Source organism: Haliotis rubra, unplaced genomic scaffold, assembly GCF_003918875.1.
Source record: "Haliotis rubra isolate DU_JTF1 unplaced genomic scaffold, ASM391887v1 Scf1901, whole genome shotgun sequence".
Taxonomy (NCBI): Eukaryota; Metazoa; Mollusca; class Gastropoda; order Lepetellida; family Haliotidae; genus Haliotis; species Haliotis rubra.
Genome location: NW_025765894.1, coordinates 8,926 through 32,325, shown reverse-complemented (window position 1 = coordinate 32,325; position 23,400 = coordinate 8,926). Strand labels below are relative to the sequence as shown.

General features: G+C 43.7%; 2 protein-coding genes across 2 annotated transcripts; both read right to left on the bottom strand.

The window, feature by feature from the left end:
- Window positions 1–2,990: 2,990 nt before the first annotated feature.
- Window positions 2,991–12,707, bottom strand: LOC124274414 (ileal sodium/bile acid cotransporter-like). Its single transcript, XM_046709788.1, is given in 4 exon segments — window positions 2,991–4,209; window positions 11,396–11,461; window positions 11,464–11,569; window positions 12,027–12,707. Coding segments are annotated over 4 exon segments (1,557 nt in total). The 3' UTR covers window positions 2,991–3,505.
- A 4,420-nt stretch (window positions 12,708–17,127) lies between these two features.
- LOC124274413 (ileal sodium/bile acid cotransporter-like) lies at window positions 17,128–21,145 on the bottom strand. Its single transcript, XM_046709787.1, has 3 exons — window positions 20,366–21,145; window positions 19,733–19,907; window positions 17,128–17,478 (listed from the first exon to the last, which is right to left on the bottom strand). Exons 1-3 carry the CDS (start codon window positions 21,044–21,046, stop codon window positions 17,138–17,140), a joined length of 1,197 nt encoding a protein of 398 aa, XP_046565743.1. The 5' UTR covers window positions 21,047–21,145; the 3' UTR covers window positions 17,128–17,137.
- Between the last annotated feature and the right edge of the window lie 2,255 nt (window positions 21,146–23,400).

The window sequence follows — 23,400 nt, the reverse complement described above, 5'->3', positions numbered from 1 at the left end:
TGCCCCTTGTGGAGATTCCCTCATATCTCATGCATGCCCCTTGTGGAGATTCCCTCGTATCACATGCATGTCCCTTGTGGAGATTCCCTCGTATCTCATGCATGTCCCTTGTGGAGATTCCCTCGTATCTCATGCATGTCCCTTGTGGAGATTCCCTCGTATCACATGCATGCCCCTTGAGAATATTCCCTCATATCTCATGCATGTCCCTTGTGGAGATTCCCTTGTATCTCATGCATGTCCCTTTGTGGAGATTCCCTCGTATCTCATGCATGCCCCTTGTGGAGATTCCCTCGTATCTCATGCATGTCCCTTGTGGAGATTCCCTCGTATCTCATGCATGTCCCTTGTGGAGATTCCCTCGTATCTCATGCATGTCCACAGTCGACATTCCCTCGTATCTCATGCATGTCCCTTGTATAGATTCCCTCATATCTCATGCATGTCGCTTGTGAAGATTCCCTCGTATCTCATGCATGTCCCTTGTGGAGATTCCCTCGTATCTCATGCATGTCCCTTGTGAAGATTCCCTCATATCTCATGCATGTCCCTTTGTGGAGATTCCCTCATATCTCATGCATGCCCCTTGAGAATATTCCCCTCGTATCACATGCATGTCCCTTGAGAAGATTCCCTTGTATCTCATGCATGTCCCTTGTGGAGATTCCCTCATATCTCATGCATGCCCCTTGAGAATATTCCCTCGTATCACATGCATGCCCCTTTAGAAGATTCCCTCATATCTCATGCATGTCCCTTGTGGAGATTCCCTCGTATCACATGCATGTCCCTTGTGAAGATTCCCTCGTATCTCATGCATGTCCCTGGAGAATATTCCCTCGTATCTCATGCATGTCCCTTGTGAAGATTCCCTTGTATCTCATGCATGTCCCTTGAGAATATTCCCTCGTATCTCATGCATGTCCCTTGTGGAGATTCCGTCGTATCTCATGCATGTCCCTGGTGAAGATTCCCTCGTATCTCATGCATGTCCCTTATGGAGATTCCCTCGTATCTCATGCATGTCCCTTGTGGAGATTCCCTTGTATCTCATGCATGTCCTTTGTGGAGATTCCCTCGTATCTCATGCATGCCCCTTGTGAAGATTCCCTCATATCTCATGCATGTCCCTTGTGGAGATTCCCTCGTATCTCATGCATGTCCCTTGTGGAGATTCCCTCATATCTCATGCATGCCCCTTGAGAATATTCCCTCGTATCTCATGCATGTCCCTTGTGGAGATTCCCTCGTATCTCATGCATGTCCCTTGTGAAGATTCCCTTGTATCTCATGCATGTCCCTGGAGAATATTCCCTCGTATCTCATGCATGTCCCTTGTGGAGATTCCCTCGTATCTCATGCATGTCCCTTGTGAAGATTCCCTCGTATCTCATGCATGTCCCTTGTGGAGATTCCCTCGTATCTCATGCATGTCCCTTGTGGAGATTCCCTCGTATCACATGAATGGCTCTGAGTTAACCAGTATTCGTGCTGTGGGACAGTACTCCAGGATTTAGTTTATTCTATAAAACACACGGAATATACACTAAAGGAAAAACCAAAGATTTTAATATCTTTATTTCCCTTGTCAAATGTTAGGTTGGATATAGTTATCAGCACGTAGAACATGCACGATTAATATGTGTCTGTGTATTTGCATCGGTCTGATGTCACTGCAGAGCAATGTGGAGCCAAATATCTACAATTCTATAACAATTGTACTTCATGATATCATATATTATGTATCGTATTTCCATCAACTGTTACATGGCACAACTGACAGTCTAGGCAACTTCTTGTTACCATTGTTAAACAAGATCATCCAGCAAGGAACACAAACTGGGTGTTTCTTTTAGATGTACATGACACACCAATAGATTTATGTTAAAATGCTCTTACACTGCATGATACAATAAAGATGTTAACGTGTTAAGTGCATTTTGGCTTTCTATATTCAGACGGGATTTAAACTGATTAAAACACAGATGATGAACATGCACGGATGCTTGCAGACAGATACGGTACTATAGTTTGTTTGCAGTGAAAACGTACCGATGAATTTCACTTTAAACAAAAAAGTAAATCGAATAAAGTGAAATTAAGATTGCGAATCCTCATAATTTGACCTTGCCAACTGAACATTTAAATCTCAGAAGTTTATTCAACTTAGGATAAAAGTTGTTTAACAAACGATCATAGTTGCAAATCGCTCTGATTGGTTTGTATTACAAGGGGGTATGCACATTAAATGAAACACCGAGAACATGTAGGTTTGGTCTAAGTTAACGCTCATCACGAACCGCATGTGTATTTGTTTTACTATTCCAACTACTGCGCTTACCCCCTTGTAATACAAACCAATAATGGCGACTTGAAACTATGATCGTTTGTTAAACAACTTTTATCCTAAGTTATATATACTTCTGAGATTTAAATGTTCATTGGCATGGTCAAATTATGAGGATTCGCAATCTTAATTTCACTTTATTTGATTTACGTTTTGCTTACCTGCAACACAAACTTCACAGAGTGGATTCATGTGTCAGCAAAACTTTGGAAAAGTCACTGAAGTGGATGGAAAATCGTCAATGTATTTGTCAACAACAGCTTGTATATAATAATGAAATACATGTTTTTCAGTGTTAGAAGAATGTGACCTAACACCAGCATCTTAGTGAAAAATAATATCATGACTCTCACACCATGGCTGAACTACCACCAAGTATCCCTGTGTAACTCGTAGTGGAGCTACCACCAAGTATCCCTGTGTTACTGGTAGTGGAGCTACCACCAAGTATCCCTGTGTAACTCGTAGTGGAGCTACCACCAAGTATCCCTGTGTAACTCGTAGTGGAGCTACCACCAAGTATCCCTGTGTAACTCGTAGTGGAGCTACCACCAAGGATCCCTGTGTAACTCGTAGTGGAGCTACCACCAAGGATCCCTGTGTAACTCATAGTGGAACTACCACCACGAACTCCTGTGTAACTCGTGGTGGAGCTACCACCAAGGATCCCTGTGTAACTCGTAGTGGAGCTACCACCAAGGATCCCAGTGTAACTCGTAGTGGAACTACCACCAAGAATCCCTGTGTTACTCATAGTGGAACTACCACCAAGGATCCTTGTGTGAGATTTGTATTACATGTTAGCAGGTTTACAGGGACGATTGGTGATCTACTTATGCGTAGTTGGTACTGTGGGTAAAGTTCTGTACATATTTCACCCTGAAAAGAGACGGTTACATAAAGTAGGGTTTACAAAGTAAACTGTCTTGAGGCCCAGTGAACGATACCAGTTTTGTTCATGCCACCCACATGGTAATAGTAAATAATTCTGATTGTCGTCCAATATCTATCCAAATGTTTCCACACATTTTCAGTACATAATTATATACATGTCACATATGGGCATAGTTTGTGTCCAACACAAGAAGGTGTCTTGTGTCCTGTGACATGGTTCTCAACACTTGCCAAAACAATGCACCTGAACCAGCTCTACCTTCTTCACACAGTGCTCAGTTTGTCAACAACCTGGCTATTCCCTGTCGTCAGTCTGTCGGCCTTCACCCCATTCTCCTCGCCTTTCTCGGTCAGTTTCTTTCCGTCTGTCCCAGTGTTCCCGTTAGCGTCGACCTCCGTGTCGCCTCCTTGCACCTTGGCGTAACTCTGGTTGGTACATTTCAGATAAATGGTGTAGCCAATCGAGAGCACGAAAAGCGGAAGTGGCGTCATACAACCGGAAGCTGCTGGTCCAACAGCGGCAAGATCGCCATCTGGTGGCGGAAGGGCCATCAGTACCATGAGGTAGGCGACCATGACATTCTGTACGCCAGTCTCTATGGCTATTGTTTTGACTCTGTACCACGGTTGGCGGAAGATTAAGGCGACGATGCCGCCAATGACGTAGCCTACATAGGGCAACATACAGCCGGCTAGGAGTGTGACAGGTCTAAACAGTCTGAAGATGTAGATATTGGCGTAAATACCGACCCCCAGCAGCAGGGCCACCGTGACGAGGGTCACTGGTTTGATGACCTTCAGGATCATGGCGGCAACCTTGTGGAATTTGTACTTGATGAAGATCCCGACCAGCAGAGGGAGGATGACAGAGGCCAGAGTCTGCAGGATGTTCAGGTAGGGGATGTTGATCTGCATCTTGTCGTCGTGGAACTGCTTGCCCAGGGTGAACATCCACAGAGGCACCATCCCTGAAACATATCACTGACATCTTTGTCTGTTCATACCTGGAAACTTGGAACAAAATACTGACATCATTGTCTGCTCACACCTGGAATCTTGAAAGAAATCTCTAGCATCATTGTCTGTTCACACCTGGAAACTTGAAACATAGCACTGACAGCATTGTCTGTTCACACCTGGAAACCTAAAACAAAACACTGACATAATAATAATAATAATACTACGGGTTCTCCACCGGGAGAACAGCCCTTCTGACACTCTGGGTAATGCAGAAGGCTGCAGTGTTGGGGAGCCTTCATATTCTCCGGAAAGTTCTTGGTGGGTTATACTAGGCAGTGTTTCCTGGGAGAAGTACCATTCGCTGTCTGGGCTGCGTGTAGAGGGGGCGAGGGCCCTGAGCTGATGATGAGCCTTACCAGCCTGACTGTGCCAAGATGGTTATCTCCCAATTGGCAGACACCCAATTGACAGACACTGAACAGACATTTGTCTTTATTTGATTTATATGATACAACAGTGTCGCAATTTCTAATAGCTAAGCTAATGTTTTCAATATGATGATGCCGACTCCCGTTAGACTAGAAGGTTAAACCGAAATGTTTTATGAAAATATACTGTTTTTATATTGCAGCAAAAAATTTCAAATTACTGTCTTTTCGTCCATCTTTCAAAATAAATAATATAGCTTCAGTTTCTTCCTGTGTTTTATTTGGACTATTCCATTATAATGTGTAGGTAACAGGTAGCAGATAATCTGTTCACTGAACCGTAAATGTTGTTGTTTTAAGGTGTCTGCGAACTGGCTGTCTGCGTAATGGGAGGACACCGCCAGGATCACCCGAACCCTCTCTGCTGCATACTATCTTTAACCTGTAAAACATAATAACAAGAAGAAGAAGAAGTGCATTTATATTGCGCTATTTTCCATCCGTTGCGGTTGCTCAAAGCGCAGGTATCAAGGATAGTACTTGGAGAAGAGAAGGGTTTTAAGTTTGGACTTGAAGACGGGAGGGAGGTTTTGATATCAAAAAGGAAGAACAGACATCATTGTCTGTTCACACATATAGACATCATGATGAAACTGAAATGACCACCTCTTGGTGACAGGCTATTTATAGAAGGTAAACGCATCTACCCTCCTACGTCACGGCCCGTTGATGAACGGTACGAACTCCAATTATCCAATCAAAAAACGCTCATCGTCACACCCAAACCAATGAGAAGCACTTCCCTCAGATCTCAGCCTATCAGCGTCGAACGAAATCCCCATGGCCTGCGCATGCAAGCCATGGACATTCACAAGCTCACTACGAGTCCACTGCACACAGGAAACAGCCAGCTACACCAACAAACAACATGTCTCCGATGGACTAGGGGTGTGATAAATATCCTAAGCCTACAATGCATCCATCGCCTGTAGAATTAAAAAACAAAAAGAAAACAAAGAGAGATTTCTCCTTCTTATCATTAAATGTAATGTGGTCTTAGAACGAAACTCTTCTGCCCGGACTTTATTAATTATGTCTCACAATATGACTTTATTGGACTACAGGAAACCAAGCTGGATGATTACGATAAGATAGATATCCCTGAATATAATGTGTTTATGAATAATAGAAGAGTGCAGAAGAACCTAAGTAAATCCGGAGGTTTAGCACTTTATGTTAAAGAAACGCTATCCCCACACGTTGAAATTCTGGACAGTCATATCTGTACAAACTCACTTGACATGCTTTGCACCAACCACTGAGAAAGAGATCAGTATTATAATTGCAAAAAGTGCAACTAAAACGTGTTCTCTCGATCCTTGTCCAATATGGCTTATTAAAGACAGCCCACAGGCCGCCATACCAACCATTACATTCATAGTGAACCAGTCACTAAGTCAGTGCCAGGTATCATCGTCACTGAAGGAAGCACTAATAACACCTCTTTTAAAGAAGCCAACATTGGAACCAGATTTCTTTAAGAACTATCGTCAAGTTTCAAATCCATTCAAATGCCATTCATTTCCAAATTGATAGAGCGTGTTGTAGCAAACCAACTGAATGACCTTCTGCATGCTGTTGATTCCAAGGGAGCGGCAACTCTTGTCCACTTGGATCTATCAGCAGCATTTGACACAACAGACCAGTCCACTCTCTTGGAAACTCTACAGTTACGTCTTGGAGTCACTGGCGATGCGTTATCATGGTTTCAATCGTATCTCACAGGACGCAAGCAATCAGTTATCATCGATGGGGTAAGGTCTGAGAGCAGAGAATTAAGGTTTGGAGTGCCACAAGGCTCAGTCCTAGGCCCAATCCTGTTCACTGTATATACCATACCCGTTGGTGATATAGCCCCAGCCGCAATATCAGCTATCATCTCTATGCTAATGACACTCAGCTATATCTAGGATTCAAGCCACAAACTGCATCTTCTGTACAGAATACCCTGCAGGCAATAACAAATTGCATAGCTGAGATCAAATGTTGGATGAACAGTAATTTTCTGAAATTGAACGATGACAAAACTGAGATTCTCATCATCAGCTCCAAACAGACAAAAACAAAGTTCAAGGTCCCTGGAGTTCAAATTGGAGACACGTTTGTTCCACCAGAAAGCCATGCTCGAAATCAAGGTGTCATCTTTGACTCAACATTAAGAATGGAAAATCACGTCAGTAACATCTGCAAATCTGCACATTACCACCTAAGGAACATCAGACAGATAAGCAGGTACATGGACACACCATCCGTAAAATGCCTAACCCATGCATTCGTGACATCAGGCCTAGAATACTGCAACAGTCTACTCTGTGGAATACAGCAGAAGTACATGGACAAGTTACAGCGTGTTCAAAACACAGCTGCCAGGCTCATAACACGCATACATATGTATGTGCACATAACACCAGTCCTGAAGGACTTACACTGGCTCCATGTAAAAGAGTTGTATTCAAACTTCTTGTGTTTGTTTATAAGTGAATTAATGGGCTTGCTCCGTTCTATCTCCAGGAACTAGTCAACCTTCACAAGCCTGGAAGGTCACTCAGATCAGCTAGTCAGCAAAGCTTAGATGTTCCATCTGTCCGAACCACAACATACGGGGACAGAACATTTAGCAGAGCGGGTGATGTACTCTGGAATGGATTACCTGAAAATGTCAGAAAATCCGATCTTGTCTCAAAACCATCCTCTTCAAACGAGCATTCGACCAAGCGCACATGAGCAGGACTCTGGATATGTAGCGCTATACAAATGTCTAATTTAATTTGATTATGGAGACTTTAATGCTCGTACTAAGACAATGCCTGACTACATGACATATGATACACGCGATGGAACTGAAATATACGAAGAACTGGACCTTTATATGAATCAAGCGCTTACACTACAACAGAACAGTATCCCACTTACCAGGGTTTACAGTGACAGAATCTCTAACAATTTTGGACACAGACTTATCAAACTGTGCACAGCTAATAATTTATTCATTGTAAACGGACGACTCGACAGTGACTCTGAGAAAGGCAATTTTACCTCGAAAGACTGTGCTGTTGTGGACTATTTTATATGCAGTTCTGAACTACTAAAACTTTGCAACCAATTTTCAAGTAGAGGACTTTATCCCCTATTTTCGGATGCACACTGCCCCCTGTCGATGCGGTTCACCTCTAACCGCCTCCCACCTCCCGAGGTACCCAGTCAGCCAGACCGACCCAGACGGTGACAGCCTGACAGTGAGCAATCATTCCTCGCTAACCTTGACAGGGAGGTTATTGCAGCCCTCAACCAGGAAGCAGCCTGTCTTTCTCATGAGGCATGTACCACTTCTCATATTAATAGCTTAACCGACAAATTGTATACATTATTATGTGACTCGGCTGTTAAATCATTTGGTAAGTAAAACAAGAGTTACATTAAAAATCTGTCTGGTTTGGATATAAATGCAAGCTGGCTAGAAAGAAATATCATTTAGCAAGGAAAATTCCTAACCAGCAGAGAAATCTTGCCAATAGAACCAGCAGAGAAATCTTGCCAATAGAACCAGCAGAGAAATCTTGCCAATAGAACCAGCAGAGAAATCTTGCCAATAGAACCAGCAGAGAAATCCTGCCAATAGAACCAGCAGAGAAATCCTGCCAATAGAACCAGCAGAGAAATCCTGCCAGCAGAACCAGCAGAGAAAATCTTGCTGAACCAGCAGAGAAATCCTGCCAATAGAACCAGCAGAGAAATCTTGCCAATAGAACCAGCAGAGAAATCCTGCCAATAGAACCAGCAGAGAAATCTTGCCAATAGAACCAGCAGAGAAATCCTGCCAATAGAACCAGCAGAGAAATCTTGCCAATAGAACCAGCAGAGAAATCTTGCCAATAGAACCAGCAGAGAAATCCTGCCAATAGAACCAGCAGAGAAATCCTGCCAATAGAACCAGCAGAGAAATCTTGCCAATAGAACCAGCAGAGAAATCCTGCCAGTGAGACCAGCAGAACCAATAGAGACCAGCAGAAATCCTGCCAATAGAACCAGCAGAGAAATCTGGCCAATAGAACCAGCAGAGAAATCTTGCCAATAGAACCAGCAGAGAAATCTTGCCAGTAGAACCAGCAGAGAAATCTTGCCAGTAGAACCAGCAGAGAAATCCTGCCAATAGAACCAGCAGAGAAATCTTGCCAATAGAACCAGCAGAGAAATCCTGCCAGTAGAACCAGCAGAGAAATCCTGCCAATAGAACCAGCAGAGAAATCCTGCCAATAGAACCAACATGTTACAAGCGGCCAAAGATTACGGAAAAACGTTGAAACCTCAAATGAACATTTTCGTACACAAATAAATAAAATGAAGTCAAAACGGCCAAAGGATTTTGGAAAGTCATAAACTCTTTATCGCAAAAAACTAAATATGAACAAATTACTCTCGACAAGCTTTTTGCTTACTTCAAAGAGATTAACGACGGCCCTGACGAAGCTGTAGATGGGGAAGTTGTCGACGTCATCAACGAAGAAATCAACACACTCATCACACAAGAAGAGATATTAAAAGCAATAGACAATCTTAAAAATGACAAAGCCTGTGGCTCTGATAATGTGTATAATGAATATATTGAGTCTTCAAAATCTATACTTGTCCCCACGTATGAAAAACTTTTTAATCTTGTCCTACAGTCGGGTGTGTTTCCTGATAAGTGGCTAGTGGGCATTTCAAAATAAAGGTGACCAAGATGATCCATCAAATTACCGTCCAACAACGCTCTTAAGCTCTATCAGTAAGCTGTTTACGTCAATTATCAACAATAGACTAACCACTTTTGTAGAAAACACGAAGGTACTGCTGGATAATCAAGCTGGTTTCAGGAAGGATGTTTCGAATATTGATCATATATATACACTTCATTCTCTTTCGGATATACTGCACAAGCAAGCAAGCGTAAACTATTTTGCGCCTTCATAGATTTTAGTAAGGCATTCGATAATGTAAGCAGACCAATTCCCTGGAAGAAAATCCTTAACTACAGTATCAATGGTAATATATTTAATGTAATTAAATCGATGTACCAAGGTGTTAAATCCTGTGTAGAACACAATGGCCAACACTCTCAGTATGTTTTTTTAAAAATGGTGCTCGACAAGAAGATAATTTATCCCCAATACTATTTACACTGTACATAATGATTTAGAAATTCAGTTCTTAGAAATAATGTTGACGGTTTTACAACTATTGTTTAGAAATAATGTTGACGGTTTTACAACAATTGTTTAGAAATAATGTTGACGGTTTTACAACTATTGTTTAGAAATAGTGTTGACGGTTTTACAACTATTGTTTAGAAATAATGTTGACGGTTTTACAACAATTGTTTAGAAATAATGTTGACGGTTTTACAACTATTGTTTAGAAATAATGTTGACGGTTTTACAACTATTGTTTAGAAATAATGTTGACGGTTTTACAACTATTGTTTAGAAATAATGTTGACGGTTTTACAACTATTGTTTAGAAAACAAACTGTCCATAAATACACAAAACACCAAAATCGTAATCTTTGGTAAGAAGAACCAGACAGGAAACTATAATTTTATGATCGGACAAGATAGCATCGAGCTTGTAAACCAATATAAATACCTTGGCGTTGTTTTCAGTAACAATCGTTTGTATGCAAATACCAGAAAATCTAACATTACCCAAGCCAATAAGCAATGCACCTGTTGTACAAGCGATTAAGAAATATTAACATGTCTATAGAATGTAAACTCTATTTATTTGATTGTACTATTTGCCCAATTTTGCTATATGGGAGCGAAATATGGGGATTTGAAAATGTTAAAGCAATTGAAAGGATTCATACTGATTATATTAGATATATTTTAAACCTAAGACGCAGTACCCCAACATATATGTTGTATAGTGAAGCATTGAGATCACCTCTTGTTGATAAAATCAAACTGCGCATGTTGTGTTTCTGGTCCAAAATAGTATCAAATATCATTAACAAACTCAATGTAATACAACCGCAACTATAAATGGCTCACTTACATTAAAGCCATATTAGATAATATTGGTATGTCCAATATATGGCACTCTCAAGATATAGTTTCCTTTTCTCGGTTCAAAAATGCTGTCCAACTTAGAATCTCAGACCAATCGCTTAACAACCCCATAACATCTTCATCTAAAGCTGTTATCTACGAATGTATGATATCTTATTATGATATATCTTTGCTGGGACGTAAATTAGGAACAAAGCACTGTAATATTCTAATCAATATTAAAACCGCCAATCATAAATTACCTATTGAAACAGGTCGCTGGGAAAATATTCCCTCAAATAAACGATTCTGTCCGGCATGTCCCTCCCAACTCGGAGATGTGTTTCATTATTTATTTCAATGTAATAAATCTACTGCTTCCAGAAATATGTATGTAAAGAATTATTTTGTAAACAACCCTAACTATTGTAAAATGTCAGCCCTATTTGAAACTCATAATGTGAAGCAATTAAGAAATCTATGTACATTTCTTTCCATTATAATGTCTGTCACATGACATGATAAGTTTACCTGTACATAATTGCTGGATTTGTTTCAACCATAGCCTAAAAGTGATATATTTTTTTAACAATACCCCCCATGTATTTGTAAACTTATGGTAAAAAAAGGATGATTGATTGCGAATGTGTACTGTACACGGGTAGGCTTTCACAACTTACCAAGTGCTGCGATTGTGCTGATTGTTGTCATGGTTACTGATAGCGACAGATCACCACCCAGGAGAAAGTGTAGATGTTGCTAGGTCCACCTCCAGGGCAAATTCCACAGGCGAATATTCCCAACCCAACGGCAGGGTTCTCGAACTTCACAATCTTCGTCACAGCAAACGCAATCTGTAAGGAGGACAACACGGTTGGTGTGGTGACTTGCAATAGATACAGACTGCTAGACGTACTACTGATTAACAATAACATTGGACAGTTTCACTGAGCACAAACCCCAGTTGTCTAAATTGTCTCCCTTACCAGCGTCAGGGTCCGCTGCTAACGTTTAATACCCCGTTACTTTGGATTGGATTTAAAATTCACGAATACAGTTCTTGGGTAATTCAAAACAAAAGATGTACGGACATGATCCTGACACACCTAATCAAGCTGACCTCTCGACGTACCGCCGGACAGCGATGTTCGCGTAGAGACCACAGACTGTAGCGCCACCAGGTCACACGGCAGGGCTAGCCCCAGTACCTGACTATATGGTATTGATAATGGATCATGGGATACTATAAGCAGTTCAACACTCGAGGGGGCAGACGGGCGCAACTTCAGACGAACAGTAAAAGTGTCTCACCAGTGGCATACACAGGTACTGGCACACGAAGCCGATCGTGGGAGCGAAGGGTCTCCTGAGAACCTCCTTGACGACAGCCAAATCGGTGCTGCATCCCATGCCGATGGTGCTTGTTACGATGAAGACGTAGGCCACTATCTGCACCACAGTGTCCAGGAAACGTAACTCCCTTATCACAGTGATCATCTGTTTAAACCGGAAGTGCCCAATGGCATCATCTCCGTCGGTACTGTTACTTACGGAAGTGACGTTGACGGACGTGCTGTCGATGTAGAGCCAAGTCCGGCCTATAAGATCTGATTGTAAGGAAATGTTAAATGTACCTGAGACGACGGTGGCATTCCTGTGTGGGTGGGGGTAACCTTCCTTCATGTCCTCACACGTCAGGTTGAAGGTTCCCGGCTGCGACAGGACCGCCACCTTCGGTATCTCCGTGAACACATGCAGGTCGTAGTAACTGTCATAAGAGTCGCACACGATGGAGTAACTGAAGTTTACCACTTTACTATGGTACATGAACATGTAAAACGGTACCGGATCAGGGAATATCATCAAGTCAGCATCATCAGTGAAGTTAACTTCTACCCCATCCCCCATGGTCTGAGGCGGGGAACTGTACTGACTACAGGACACAGCAACCAGCTGGACTATCACCAAGACTGACACTGCCGGCACGGCCATGTTGACTACTGTTCACTGTGGCGCTCGTCTGAGCATCAGCTGGTAGATGCAGCGGGTGTCTACCAACCCGTACAGTGTCAAGTCTAATATACCTGACTGAACAACCTACAATTCAGTCCCTGACCTCGCTACCCCAACTATAAATAGCGTTGCTTATTACGTTTCTGCTGAAGTCCTGTGACTTGGTACCCCCAGATTGATGCCGCCCCATCTCAGATTTACGCAACACTCGTGATCAGTTTCACCACACAACTAAATTTTTCAATTGCATAAAAAGCTAGGCCAAACTGGATATCACCGTACCGTGTCTCGCAACGATGACCCCCTAGAAAGAACTGTCCACCTGACCTCGTTCTAATGCAAAAAGAACACATCCCACCCCCTGATGATCCCACACCGCAGTGCCCCGTCCACACATGACCACATAAGATCAAAGATAATGTCAGTAGATGGTTGTAAACCCTGACGGGATAGCTTTACTGTTTTAGCATTCAGCAAGTATGCGACAAAAAACACACATTCCCGATGTGTTTCGTGACGACCGCTGCCCTACGATGTAGAACAAGTATTTGTACAAGTAATGGTGTACAATAACCCGCCGTGTTCGGTTCTGGAGGTGTGTTTAGTCAGTGGCTTTATGGAGTTTTATCTGGATATGATGAAATGAGGTTGAACCGTCACGTTAAAGATTACTGCTCTTCAGTCGGGGTGATGGGGATTCAACACACACAAGACAGACAAGGGCCCAGTACCCAATAGCTAGAGGTTCCGCAGTGGAGATCCCCCGACAGACGAGGTCCAAGTACCCAATAGCTAGAGGTTCCGCAGTGGAGATCCCCCGACAGACGAGGTCCAAGTACCCAATAGCTAGAGGTCTCGCAGTGGAGATCCCCCGACAGACGAGGTCCAAGTACCCAATAGCTAGCGGTCTCGCAGTAGAGATGACCCGACAGACGAGGTACAAGTACCCAATAGCTAGAGGTTCCGCAGTGGAGATCCCCTAAAAAACGAGGTCCAAGTACCCAATGGCTAGAGGTTCCGCAGTGGAGATCCCCCAACAGACGTGGTCCAACAACCCAATAGCTAGAGGTCTCGCAGTGAAGATCCCCCAACAGACGAGGTCCAAGTACCCAGTAGTTAAAGGTCCAGTTGAGTTAGACGAGGTCTCCCAAAGTTGAGATCCCCCAACAGACGAGGTCCAAGTACCCAGTAGTTAGAGGTCTCAAAGTGGAGATCCCCCAACAGAAGAGGTCCAAGTACCCAGTAGTTAGAGGTCTCGCAGTGAAGATCCCCCAACAGACGAGGTCCAAGTACCCAGTAGCTAGAGGTCTCAAAGTTCAGATCCCCCAACAGACGAGGTCCAAGTACCCAGTAGTTAGAGGTCTCAAAGTTGAGATCCCCCAACAGACGAGGTCCAAGTACCCAATAGCTAGAGGTCTCGCAGTGAAGATCCCCCAACAGACGAGGTCCAAGTACCCTATAGCTACATCCTATATATGTCCCCATTTGGAGATTCCCCAGTACCCTTGCACTTTCCCCATTTACGATGTCCTCGTATCTCATGCATGTCCCAAGTGGAGACTCCCAAGTATCTCATGCATGTCCCCAGTGGAGACTCCCAAGTATCTCATGCATGTCCCCAGTAGAGACTCCCAAGTATCTCATGCATGTCCCAAGTGGAGACTTCCAAGTATCTCATGCATGTCCCCAGTGGAGACTCCCAAGTATCTCATGCTTGTCCCAAGTGTAGACTCCCAAGTATCTCATGCATGTCCCCAGTGGAGACTCCCAAGTACCTCATGCATGTCCCTTGTGGAGACTCCCTCATATCTCATGCATGTCCCTTGTGGAGATTCCCTCGTATCACATGAATGGGTCTGAGTTAACCAGTATTCGTGCTGTGGGACAGTACTCCAGGATTTAGTTTATTCTATAAAACACACGGAATATACACTAAAGGAAAAACCAAAGATTTTACTATCTTTATTTCCCTTGTCAAATGTTAGGTTTGATATAGTTATCATCACGTAGAACATGCACGACTAATATGTGTCTGTGTATTTGCATCGGTCTGATGTCATTGCAGAGCAATGTGGAGCCAAATATCTACAATTCTTACAATTCTTATATCCAAATATTACAATTGTACTTCATGATATCATATATTATGTATTATCATTGTTAAACAAGATCATCCAGCAAGGGAGACAGACTGGGGGTTTCTTTTAGATGTACATGACACACCAATAGACAGACATTTCTGATACAACAAAGATATTATTGTGTTAAGTGCATATTTGCGTTCTATATTCAGACGGGATTTAAACTGATTAAAACACAGATGATGGACATGCACGGATCCTTGCAGACAGATATGTTATTACCAGCAACACAATTTCACAGAGTGGGTTCATGTGTCAGTTTTTCCCTTTGGAAAAGTCACTGAAATGGAGTGGAAATCTGCAATATATTTGTCAATTTGTACCATACAATAATGAAATAAATGTTTTTCGGTGGTGAAATAAAGAGACGCAAACCAGCTTCTTGGTCAAAAATAATATCATGACTCTCACACCAAGAGAGAAGTACCACCAAGGATCCCTGTGTAACTCGTAGTGGAACTACCACCAAGGATCCTTGTGTAACTCGTAGTGGAACTACCGTCAAGGATCCCTGTGTAACTCGTAGTGGAGCTACCACCAAGGATCCCTGTGTAACTCGTAGTGGAGCTACCGCCAAGGATCCCTGTGTAACTCGTAGTGGAACTACCGCCAAGGATCCCTGTGTAACTCGTAGTGGAGCTACCACCAAGGATCCCTGTGTAACTCGTAGTGGAACTACCACCAAGGATCCCTGTGTAACTCGTAGTGGAACTACCGTCAAGGATCCCTGTGTAACTCGTAGTGGAGCTACCACCAAGGATCCCTGTGTAACTCGTAGTGGAGCTACCGCCAAGGATCCCTGTGTAACTCGTAGTGGAACTACCACCAAGGATCCCTGTGTAACTCGTAGTGGAGCTACCACCAAGGATCCCTGTGTAACTCGTAGTGGAACTACCACCAAGGATCCTTGTGTAACTCGTAGTGGAACTACCACCAAGGATCCCTGTGTAACTCGTAGTGGAGCTACCACCAAGGATCCCTGTGTAACTCGTAGTGGAACTACCACCAAGGATCCCTGTGTAACTCGTAGTGGAAATACCACCAAGGATCCTTGTGTAACTCATAGTGGAACTACCACCAAAGATCCCTGTGTAACTCGTAGTGGAAATACCACCAAGTATCCCTGTGTAACTCGTAGTGGAAATACCACCAAGTATCCCTGTGTAACTCGTAGTGGAACTACCACCAAGGATCTTAGTGTAACTCGTAGTGGAACTACCACCAAGGATCCCTGTGTAACTCCTAGTGGAACTACCACCAAGGATCCTTGTGTAACTCGTAGTGGAGCTACCACCAAGGATCCTTGTGTAACTCGTAGTGGAGCTACCACCAAGGATCCTTGTGTAATTCGTAGTGGAGCTACCACCAAGGATCCTTGTGTAACTCGTAGTTGAACTACCGCCAAGGACCCCTATGTAACTCGTAGTGGAACTACCACCAAGGATTTTCGTGCAACTCATGGTTAAACTTCCACAAAGGAACGCTTTATTTTTCATGGTAGACCAAGGCGCCTCTGCTGTCCTTAGAGATTTGTATTACATGTTAGCAGGTTTACAGAGACAATTTCTGATGTTCTTATGCGTAATTGGTACTGTGGGTAAAGTGTGGTACATTTTTCACCCTGAAAAGAGACGGTTACATAAAGTAGGGTTTGCCAAGTCAATGTCTTGAAGGTCAATGAACGATATGTTCAATGCAATGTTCATGCCATCCACATGATAATAGTACATACTTCTGGTTGTCGTCCAATATCTATCCAAATGTTTCCACACATTTTCGGTACATAATTATATACATGTCACATATGGGCATAGTTTGTGTCCAACACAAGAAGCTGTCTTGTGTCCTGTGGCATGGTTCTGCACACTCTACCAAAACAATGCACCTGAACCAGCTCTACCTTCTTCACACAGTGCTCAGTTTGTCAACAACCTGGCTATTCCCTGTCGTCAGTCTGTCGGCCTTCACCCCATTCTCCTCGCCTTTCTCGGTCAGTTTCTTTCCGTCTGTCCCAGTGTTCCCGTAAGCGTCGACCTCCGTGTCGCCTCCTTGCACCTTGGCGTAAGTCTGGTTGGTACATTTGAGATAAATGGTGTAGCCAATCGAGAGCACGAAAAGCGGAAGTGGCGTCATACAACCGGAAGCTGCTGGTCCAACAGCGGCAAGATCGCCATCTGGTGGCGGAAGGGCCATCAGTACCATGAGGTAGGCGACCATTACATTCTGTACGCCAGTCTCTATGGCTATTGTTTTGACTCTGTACCACGGTTAGCGGAAGATTAAGGCGACGATGCCGCCAATGACGTAGCCTACATAGGGAAACATACAGCCGGCTAGGAGTGTGACAGGTTTGAACAGTCTGAAGATGTAGATATTGGCGTAAATACCGACCCCCAGCAGCAGGGCCACCGTGACGAGGGTCACTGGTTTGATGACCTTCAGGATCATGGCGGCAACCTTGTGGAATTTGTACTTGATGGAGATCCCGACCAGCAGAGGGAGGATGACAGAGGCCAGAGTCTGCAGGATGTTCAGGTAGGGGATGTTGATCTGCATCTTGTCGTCGTGGAACTGCTTGCCCAGGGTGAACATCCACAGAGGCACCATCCCTGAAACATAGCTCTGACATCATTGTCTGTTCATACCTGGAAACTTGGATCAAAATACTGACATCATTGTCTGTTCATACCTGAAAACTTAAAATATATCACTGACATCTTTGTCTGTTCACACCTGGGAACTTTCTATTCGGCAATAGTCTCGTATTCTTTCAATAAGAAGATTTATTTGTAAAGAACCTTCTCTACACTTACTAATACAGATATATTCTTTTATTATCAGAAAGAGATGATTGATCAGAATACTCTTATCAGGGGTCTCCAAGAATAATCGCCCTGTTTGAGATATTGATATTTTCATTTGTAATAGAATTATACCTGTTAGTGAAGCTAGTGCACTCACTCTATCACACAAAAAGAAAAAAAGGCCTATGTTCTATTGTTTCACGTTCAGTCTTGAAACAACTGCAAAAATCTGTGTGACCAGTTCTAAATAGGAAAGAGTTGGTTGTTAGAATTCTATGTAAAAGTTTACATTGGGAATTTCGTAGTTTGTTTTCTGTAGTACATAATTGATTAATTTTAAAGCAGCAGGAAAGATAATCTTCAGTTATAGGCATATTCAGTTTTATTTCCCATTACTAAGTTCAGAGAGATTGTTTTGTACATCTTCACATATTTGACAGTAAATGAACTTAGCATTTTATTGGATATCAAGTTACTGATTAAATTTTGAGAATCCGAACATTCTTCGTGCTCATTACTAAGATAGGTTTAGGGTTAGGGTTACTAAGATAGGTTCGCATCTTGTCAATCCAGATTCTAAGAATATATTTAATAGTCTGTGGTACAGAAAGAATGTACCACTTAAGTCAAGTTCGTTTTTAAGAGTTTTAAATCTTTTAATTCACCTGTATTTGTAAATAAACATCTCATTGATTTTAAACCACGTTTTATCCAATTTGAAAACTCTTTAATGTCTTTGTGTGGAATGAAATTAATTAGTGGAAGTTGTAAAAATGTTTCTTCGTGGAGGATTTCCTTATTTGTAAATGTACTCAAAGTCTCATAACATCTTTCCAGAAATTATTCTTCATGAGTTTACTAATTCTATACAGCGGTTGTTTTTGTAGATAACATATGTGAAAATATTCAAAGGGTTCACAGCGGGAAAGGTGTTCCCATAAACCCTTTGAGGAAAGTTGTCTTTTGAGGCATATTTTTTCATGTATTTACAAAATGATAAGACATCTACCATTGTTAATCCACCTTTCTCGTAGTCATTAATCAACATAGCTCTGTTTTTCTATATCTGTTACCATACCATATAAAACGATACAACAAGTCGTTCACTCGTTTAAAAAATTCAGGCGATGGATCAGGTAAAGACGTGAAAAGGTGGGTAAATAAGGGTAAAATCTGAGATGTTATTATAACAATTTTTCCTTGCAGAGTTAACCTTCAATTTGACCATGTGAATAACATTTTTCTTGCTTTTGTAAATTGCTTATCAAAATTTAAGATTTGTTGAAAATGTAATTCCTAGAATCTTAAAGGGTTCTTTGGACCAATAAAGGGGCATATGAGGCGACAGTTTATCAGATGAATCGATTTTGGATACAATCCAAACTGCTGAACTTTTGTCATAATTGACCTTTAACCCAGAATAAATAGCGAATTCTTTAAGAGTCTTCATGACTTCTGGAGGACTTTGTTCTGATTCGTCGAGAGAGAAATGTGTATCATCTGCATATTGGAAAATAGAATATTCTACTCCTTTGACATTAATCCCGGTGACAGTTTTGTTACGTATTTGTTAATAGAAATAGCAAGCAATTCTGCACACATTATGAATAGGTAAGTCGACAGAGGGTCTCCCCGACCCAGAGTGAAAATATGTCCAGAGTTTATTATAAATTCCCATTCTAAAGAGACAAATTAATGCCTTTTCAAAATTAACCGTTACTATAAGTCCGGGGAGTTTATGTACTTCACAGTGGTTTATCAAATCATACAATATTCTTGTGTTTTCTCCGATATATCTGCCTTTCATGGAACCAGTTTGGGTTTCACTTATTATAATCGGTCACACTGTTTTAATTCTACGAGCAATTGCGGCAGACGCGATTTTGTAATCTACATTTACTAAGTTTATTGGGCGCCAATATTTTAAGTACCTTCCTTACACCTGGAAACTTGAAACAAATCATTATTTGTTCTCACCTGGAATTTTGAAACAGCATTGACATCATTGTCTGTTCACACCTTTGTGTACTGTCCACGGGATAGGCTTTCAAAAACTTACCAAGTGCTCCGACTGCGCTGATTGTTGTCATGGTTACTGAGAGTGACACATCACCACCCAGGAGGTAGGTGTAGATGTTGCTGGATCCACCCCCGGGGCAAATTCCACAGGCGAATATTCCCAACCCAACGGCAGGGTTCTCGAACTTCACAATCTTCGTCACAGCAAACGCAATCTGTAAGGAGGACAACTCGGTTGGTGTGGTGACTTGCAATAGATACAGACTGCTAGACGTACTACTGATTAACAATAACATTGGACAGTTTCACTGAGCACAAACCCCAGTTGTCTAAATTGTCTCCCTTACCAGCGTCAGGGTCCGCTACTAACGTTTACTACCTCCGTTACTTTGGATTGGATTTAAACTTCACGAATACAGTTCTTGGGTAATTCAAAACAAAAGATGTACGGACATGATCCTGACACACCTAATCAAGCTGACCTCTCGACGTACCGCCGGACAGCGATGTTCGCGTAGAGACCACAGACTGTAGCGCCACCAGGTCACACGGCAGGGCTAGCCCCAGTACCTGACTATATGGTATTGATAATGGATCATGGGATACTATAAGCATTTCAACACTCGAGGGGGCAGACGGGCGCAACTTCAGACGAACAGTAAAAGTGTCTCACCAGTGGCATACACAGGTACTGGCACACGAAGCCGATCGTGGGAGCGAAGGGTCTCCTGAGAACCTCCTTGACGACAGCCAAATCGGTGCTGCATCCCATGCCGATGGTGTTTGTGACGATGAAGGCGTAGACAACTATCCGCACCACAGTGTCCAGGAAGCGTAACGGCCGGATCACAGTGATCATCTGTTTAAACCGGAAGTGCCCAATGGCATCATCTCCGTCGGTACTGTTACTTACGGAAGTGACGTTGACGGACGTGCTGTCGATGTAGAGCCAAGTCCGGCCTATAAGATCTGATTGTAAGGAAATGTTAAATGTACCTGAAACGACGGTGGCATTCCTGTGTGGGTGGGGGGAACCTTCCTTCATGTCCTCACACGTCAGGTTGAAGGTTCCCGTCTGCGACAGGACCGCCACCTTCGGTATCTCCGTGAACACATGCAGGTCGTAGTAACTGTCATAAGAGTCGCACACGATGGAGTAACTGAAGTTTACCACTTTACTATGGTACATGAACATGTAAAACGGTACCGGATCAGGGAATATCATCAAGTCAGCATCATCAGTGAAGTTAACTGCTACCCCATCCCCCATGGTCTGAGGCGGGGAACCGTACTGACTACAGGACACAGCAACCAGCTGGACTATCACCAAGACTGACACTGCCGGCACGGCCATGTTGACTACTGTTCACTGTGGCGCTCGTCTGAGCATCAGCTGGTAGATGCGGCGGGTGTCTACCAACCCGTACAGTGTCAAGTCTAATATACCTGACTGAACAACCCAGAATTCAGCCCCTGACCTCGCTACCTCAAGTTTAAAAAACATTGCTCAGGCTTATTACGTCTCTGCTGAAGACCGTGACTTGGTACCCCTAGCTTGATGCCGTCCCATCTAAGATTCACGCAACACTCGTGATCATTTTCACAAAACAACATAATGTTTCATTTGCATAAAAAGCTAGGCCAAACTGGGTATCACCGTACCGTGTCTCGCAACGCTGACACCCCCCTATCCCAGAAGAAAACTGTCCTATATTCGTAAAGAACACATCCCACGCCCTGATGATCCCACACCGCAGTGCCCCGTCCACACATGACCACATAAGATCAAAGATAATGTCAGTAGATGGTTGTAAACCCTGACGGGATAGCTTTACTGTTTTAGCATCCAGCAAGTATGCGACAAAAAATACGTGTTCCCCGATGTGTTTCGTGACGAACCCTGTCCTACGATGTAGAACAAGTATTTGTACAAGTAATGGTGTACAATAACCCGCCCTGTACGGTCCTGGAGGTGTGTTGAGTCAGTGGCTTTATAGGGTTTTATCTCGATATGATGAAATGAGGTTGAACCGTCACATTGAAGATTACAGCACTTCATTCGGGCTGACTGGTCAACACAAGAATCCCTCAGAGCGACTGCTCAGTACAAACATCCCTCGGGATGGCTGGTCAGTACAAACATCCCTCGGGGTGACTGGTCAGTACAAGCATCCCTCGGGGTGACTGGTCACTACAAGCATCCCTCAGGGTGACTGGTCAGTACAAGCATCCCTCGGGGTGACTGGTCAGTACAAACATCCCTCAGGGTGACTGGTCAGTACAAACATCCCTCGGGGTGACTGGTCAGTACAAGCATCCCTCGGGGTGACTGGTCAGTACAAACATCCCTCAGGGTGACTGGTCAGTACAAGCATCCCTCAGGGTGACTGGTCAGTACAAGCATCCCTCGGGGTGACTGGTCAGTACAAACATCCCTCGGGGTGACTGGTCAGTACAAACATCCCCAGGGTGACTGGTCAGTACAAACATCCCTCGGGGTGACTGGTCAGTACAAACATCCCTCGGGGTGACTGGTCAGTACAAACATCCCTCGGGGTGACTGGTCAGTACAAGCATCCCTCGGGGTGACTGGTCAGTACAAACATCCCTCGGGGTGACTGGTCAGTACAAACATCCCTCGGGGTGACTGGTCAGTACAAACATCCCTCGGGGTGACTGGTCCATACAAACATCCCTCGGGGTGACTGGTCAGTACAAACATCCCTCGGGGTGACTGGTCAGTACAAGCATCCCTCGGGGTGACTGGTCAGTACAAACATCCCTCGGGTGACTGGTCACTACAAACATCCCTCGGGGTGACTGGTCAGTACAAACATCCCTCGGGGTGACTGGTCAGTACAAGCATCCCTCGGGGTGACTGGTCAGTACAAACATCCCTCGGGGTGACTGGTCAGTACAAACATCCCTCGGGGTGACTGGTCAGTACAAACATCCCTCAGGGTGACTGGTCAGTACAAGCATCCCTCAGGGTGACTGGTCAGTACAAACATCCCTCGGGGTGACTGGTCAGTACAAACATCCCTCAGGGTGACTGGTCAGTACAAGCATCCCTCAGGGTGACTGGTCAGTACAAACATCCCTCGGGTGACTGGTCAGTACAAACATCCCTCAGGGTGACTGGTCAGTACAAACATCCCTCGGGGTGACTGGTCAGTACAAGCATCCCTCAGGGTGACTGGTCAGTACAAGCATCCCCTCGGGGTGACTGGTCAGTACAAACATCCCTCGGGGTGACTGGTCAGTACAAGCATCCCTCGGGGTGACTGGTCAGTACAAACATCCCTCGGGTGACTGGTCAGTACAAACATCCCTCAGGGTGACTGGTCACTACAAAAACATCCTCAGGGGTGACTGGTCAGTACAAACATCCCTCGGGGTGACTGGTCAGTACAAACATCCCTCGGGGTGACTGGTCAGTACAAACATCCCTCGGGGTGACTGGTCAGTACAAGCATCCCTCGGGGTGACTGGTCAGTACAAACATCCCTCAGGGTGACTGGTCAGTACAAGCATCCCTCAGGGTGACTGGTCAACATCCCTCGGGGTGTACAAACATCCCTCAGGGTGACTGGTCAGTACAAACATCCCTCGGGGTGACTGGTCAGTACAAACATCCCTCGGGGTGACTGGTCAGTACAAACATCCCTCGGGGTGACTGGTCAGTACAAACATCCCTCGGGGTGACTG

What these genes read in the sequence shown, in the direction of transcription:
- LOC124274413 (XM_046709787.1), bottom strand. Translation starts at nt 21,046, where the DNA reads ATGGCCGTGCCGGCAGTGTCAGTCTTGGTGATAGTCCAGCTGGTTGCT. An exon ending in AGTACCTGTGTATGCCACTG is followed by an intron (nt 19,908 to 20,365) that starts GTGAGACACTTT and finishes TCCTCCTTACAG; the next exon opens with ATTGCGTTTGCTGTGACGAA. An exon ending in CAGCGCAGTCGGAGCACTTG is followed by an intron (nt 17,479 to 19,732) that starts GTAAGTTTTTGA and finishes GCTATGTTTCAG; the next exon opens with GGATGGTGCCTCTGTGGATG.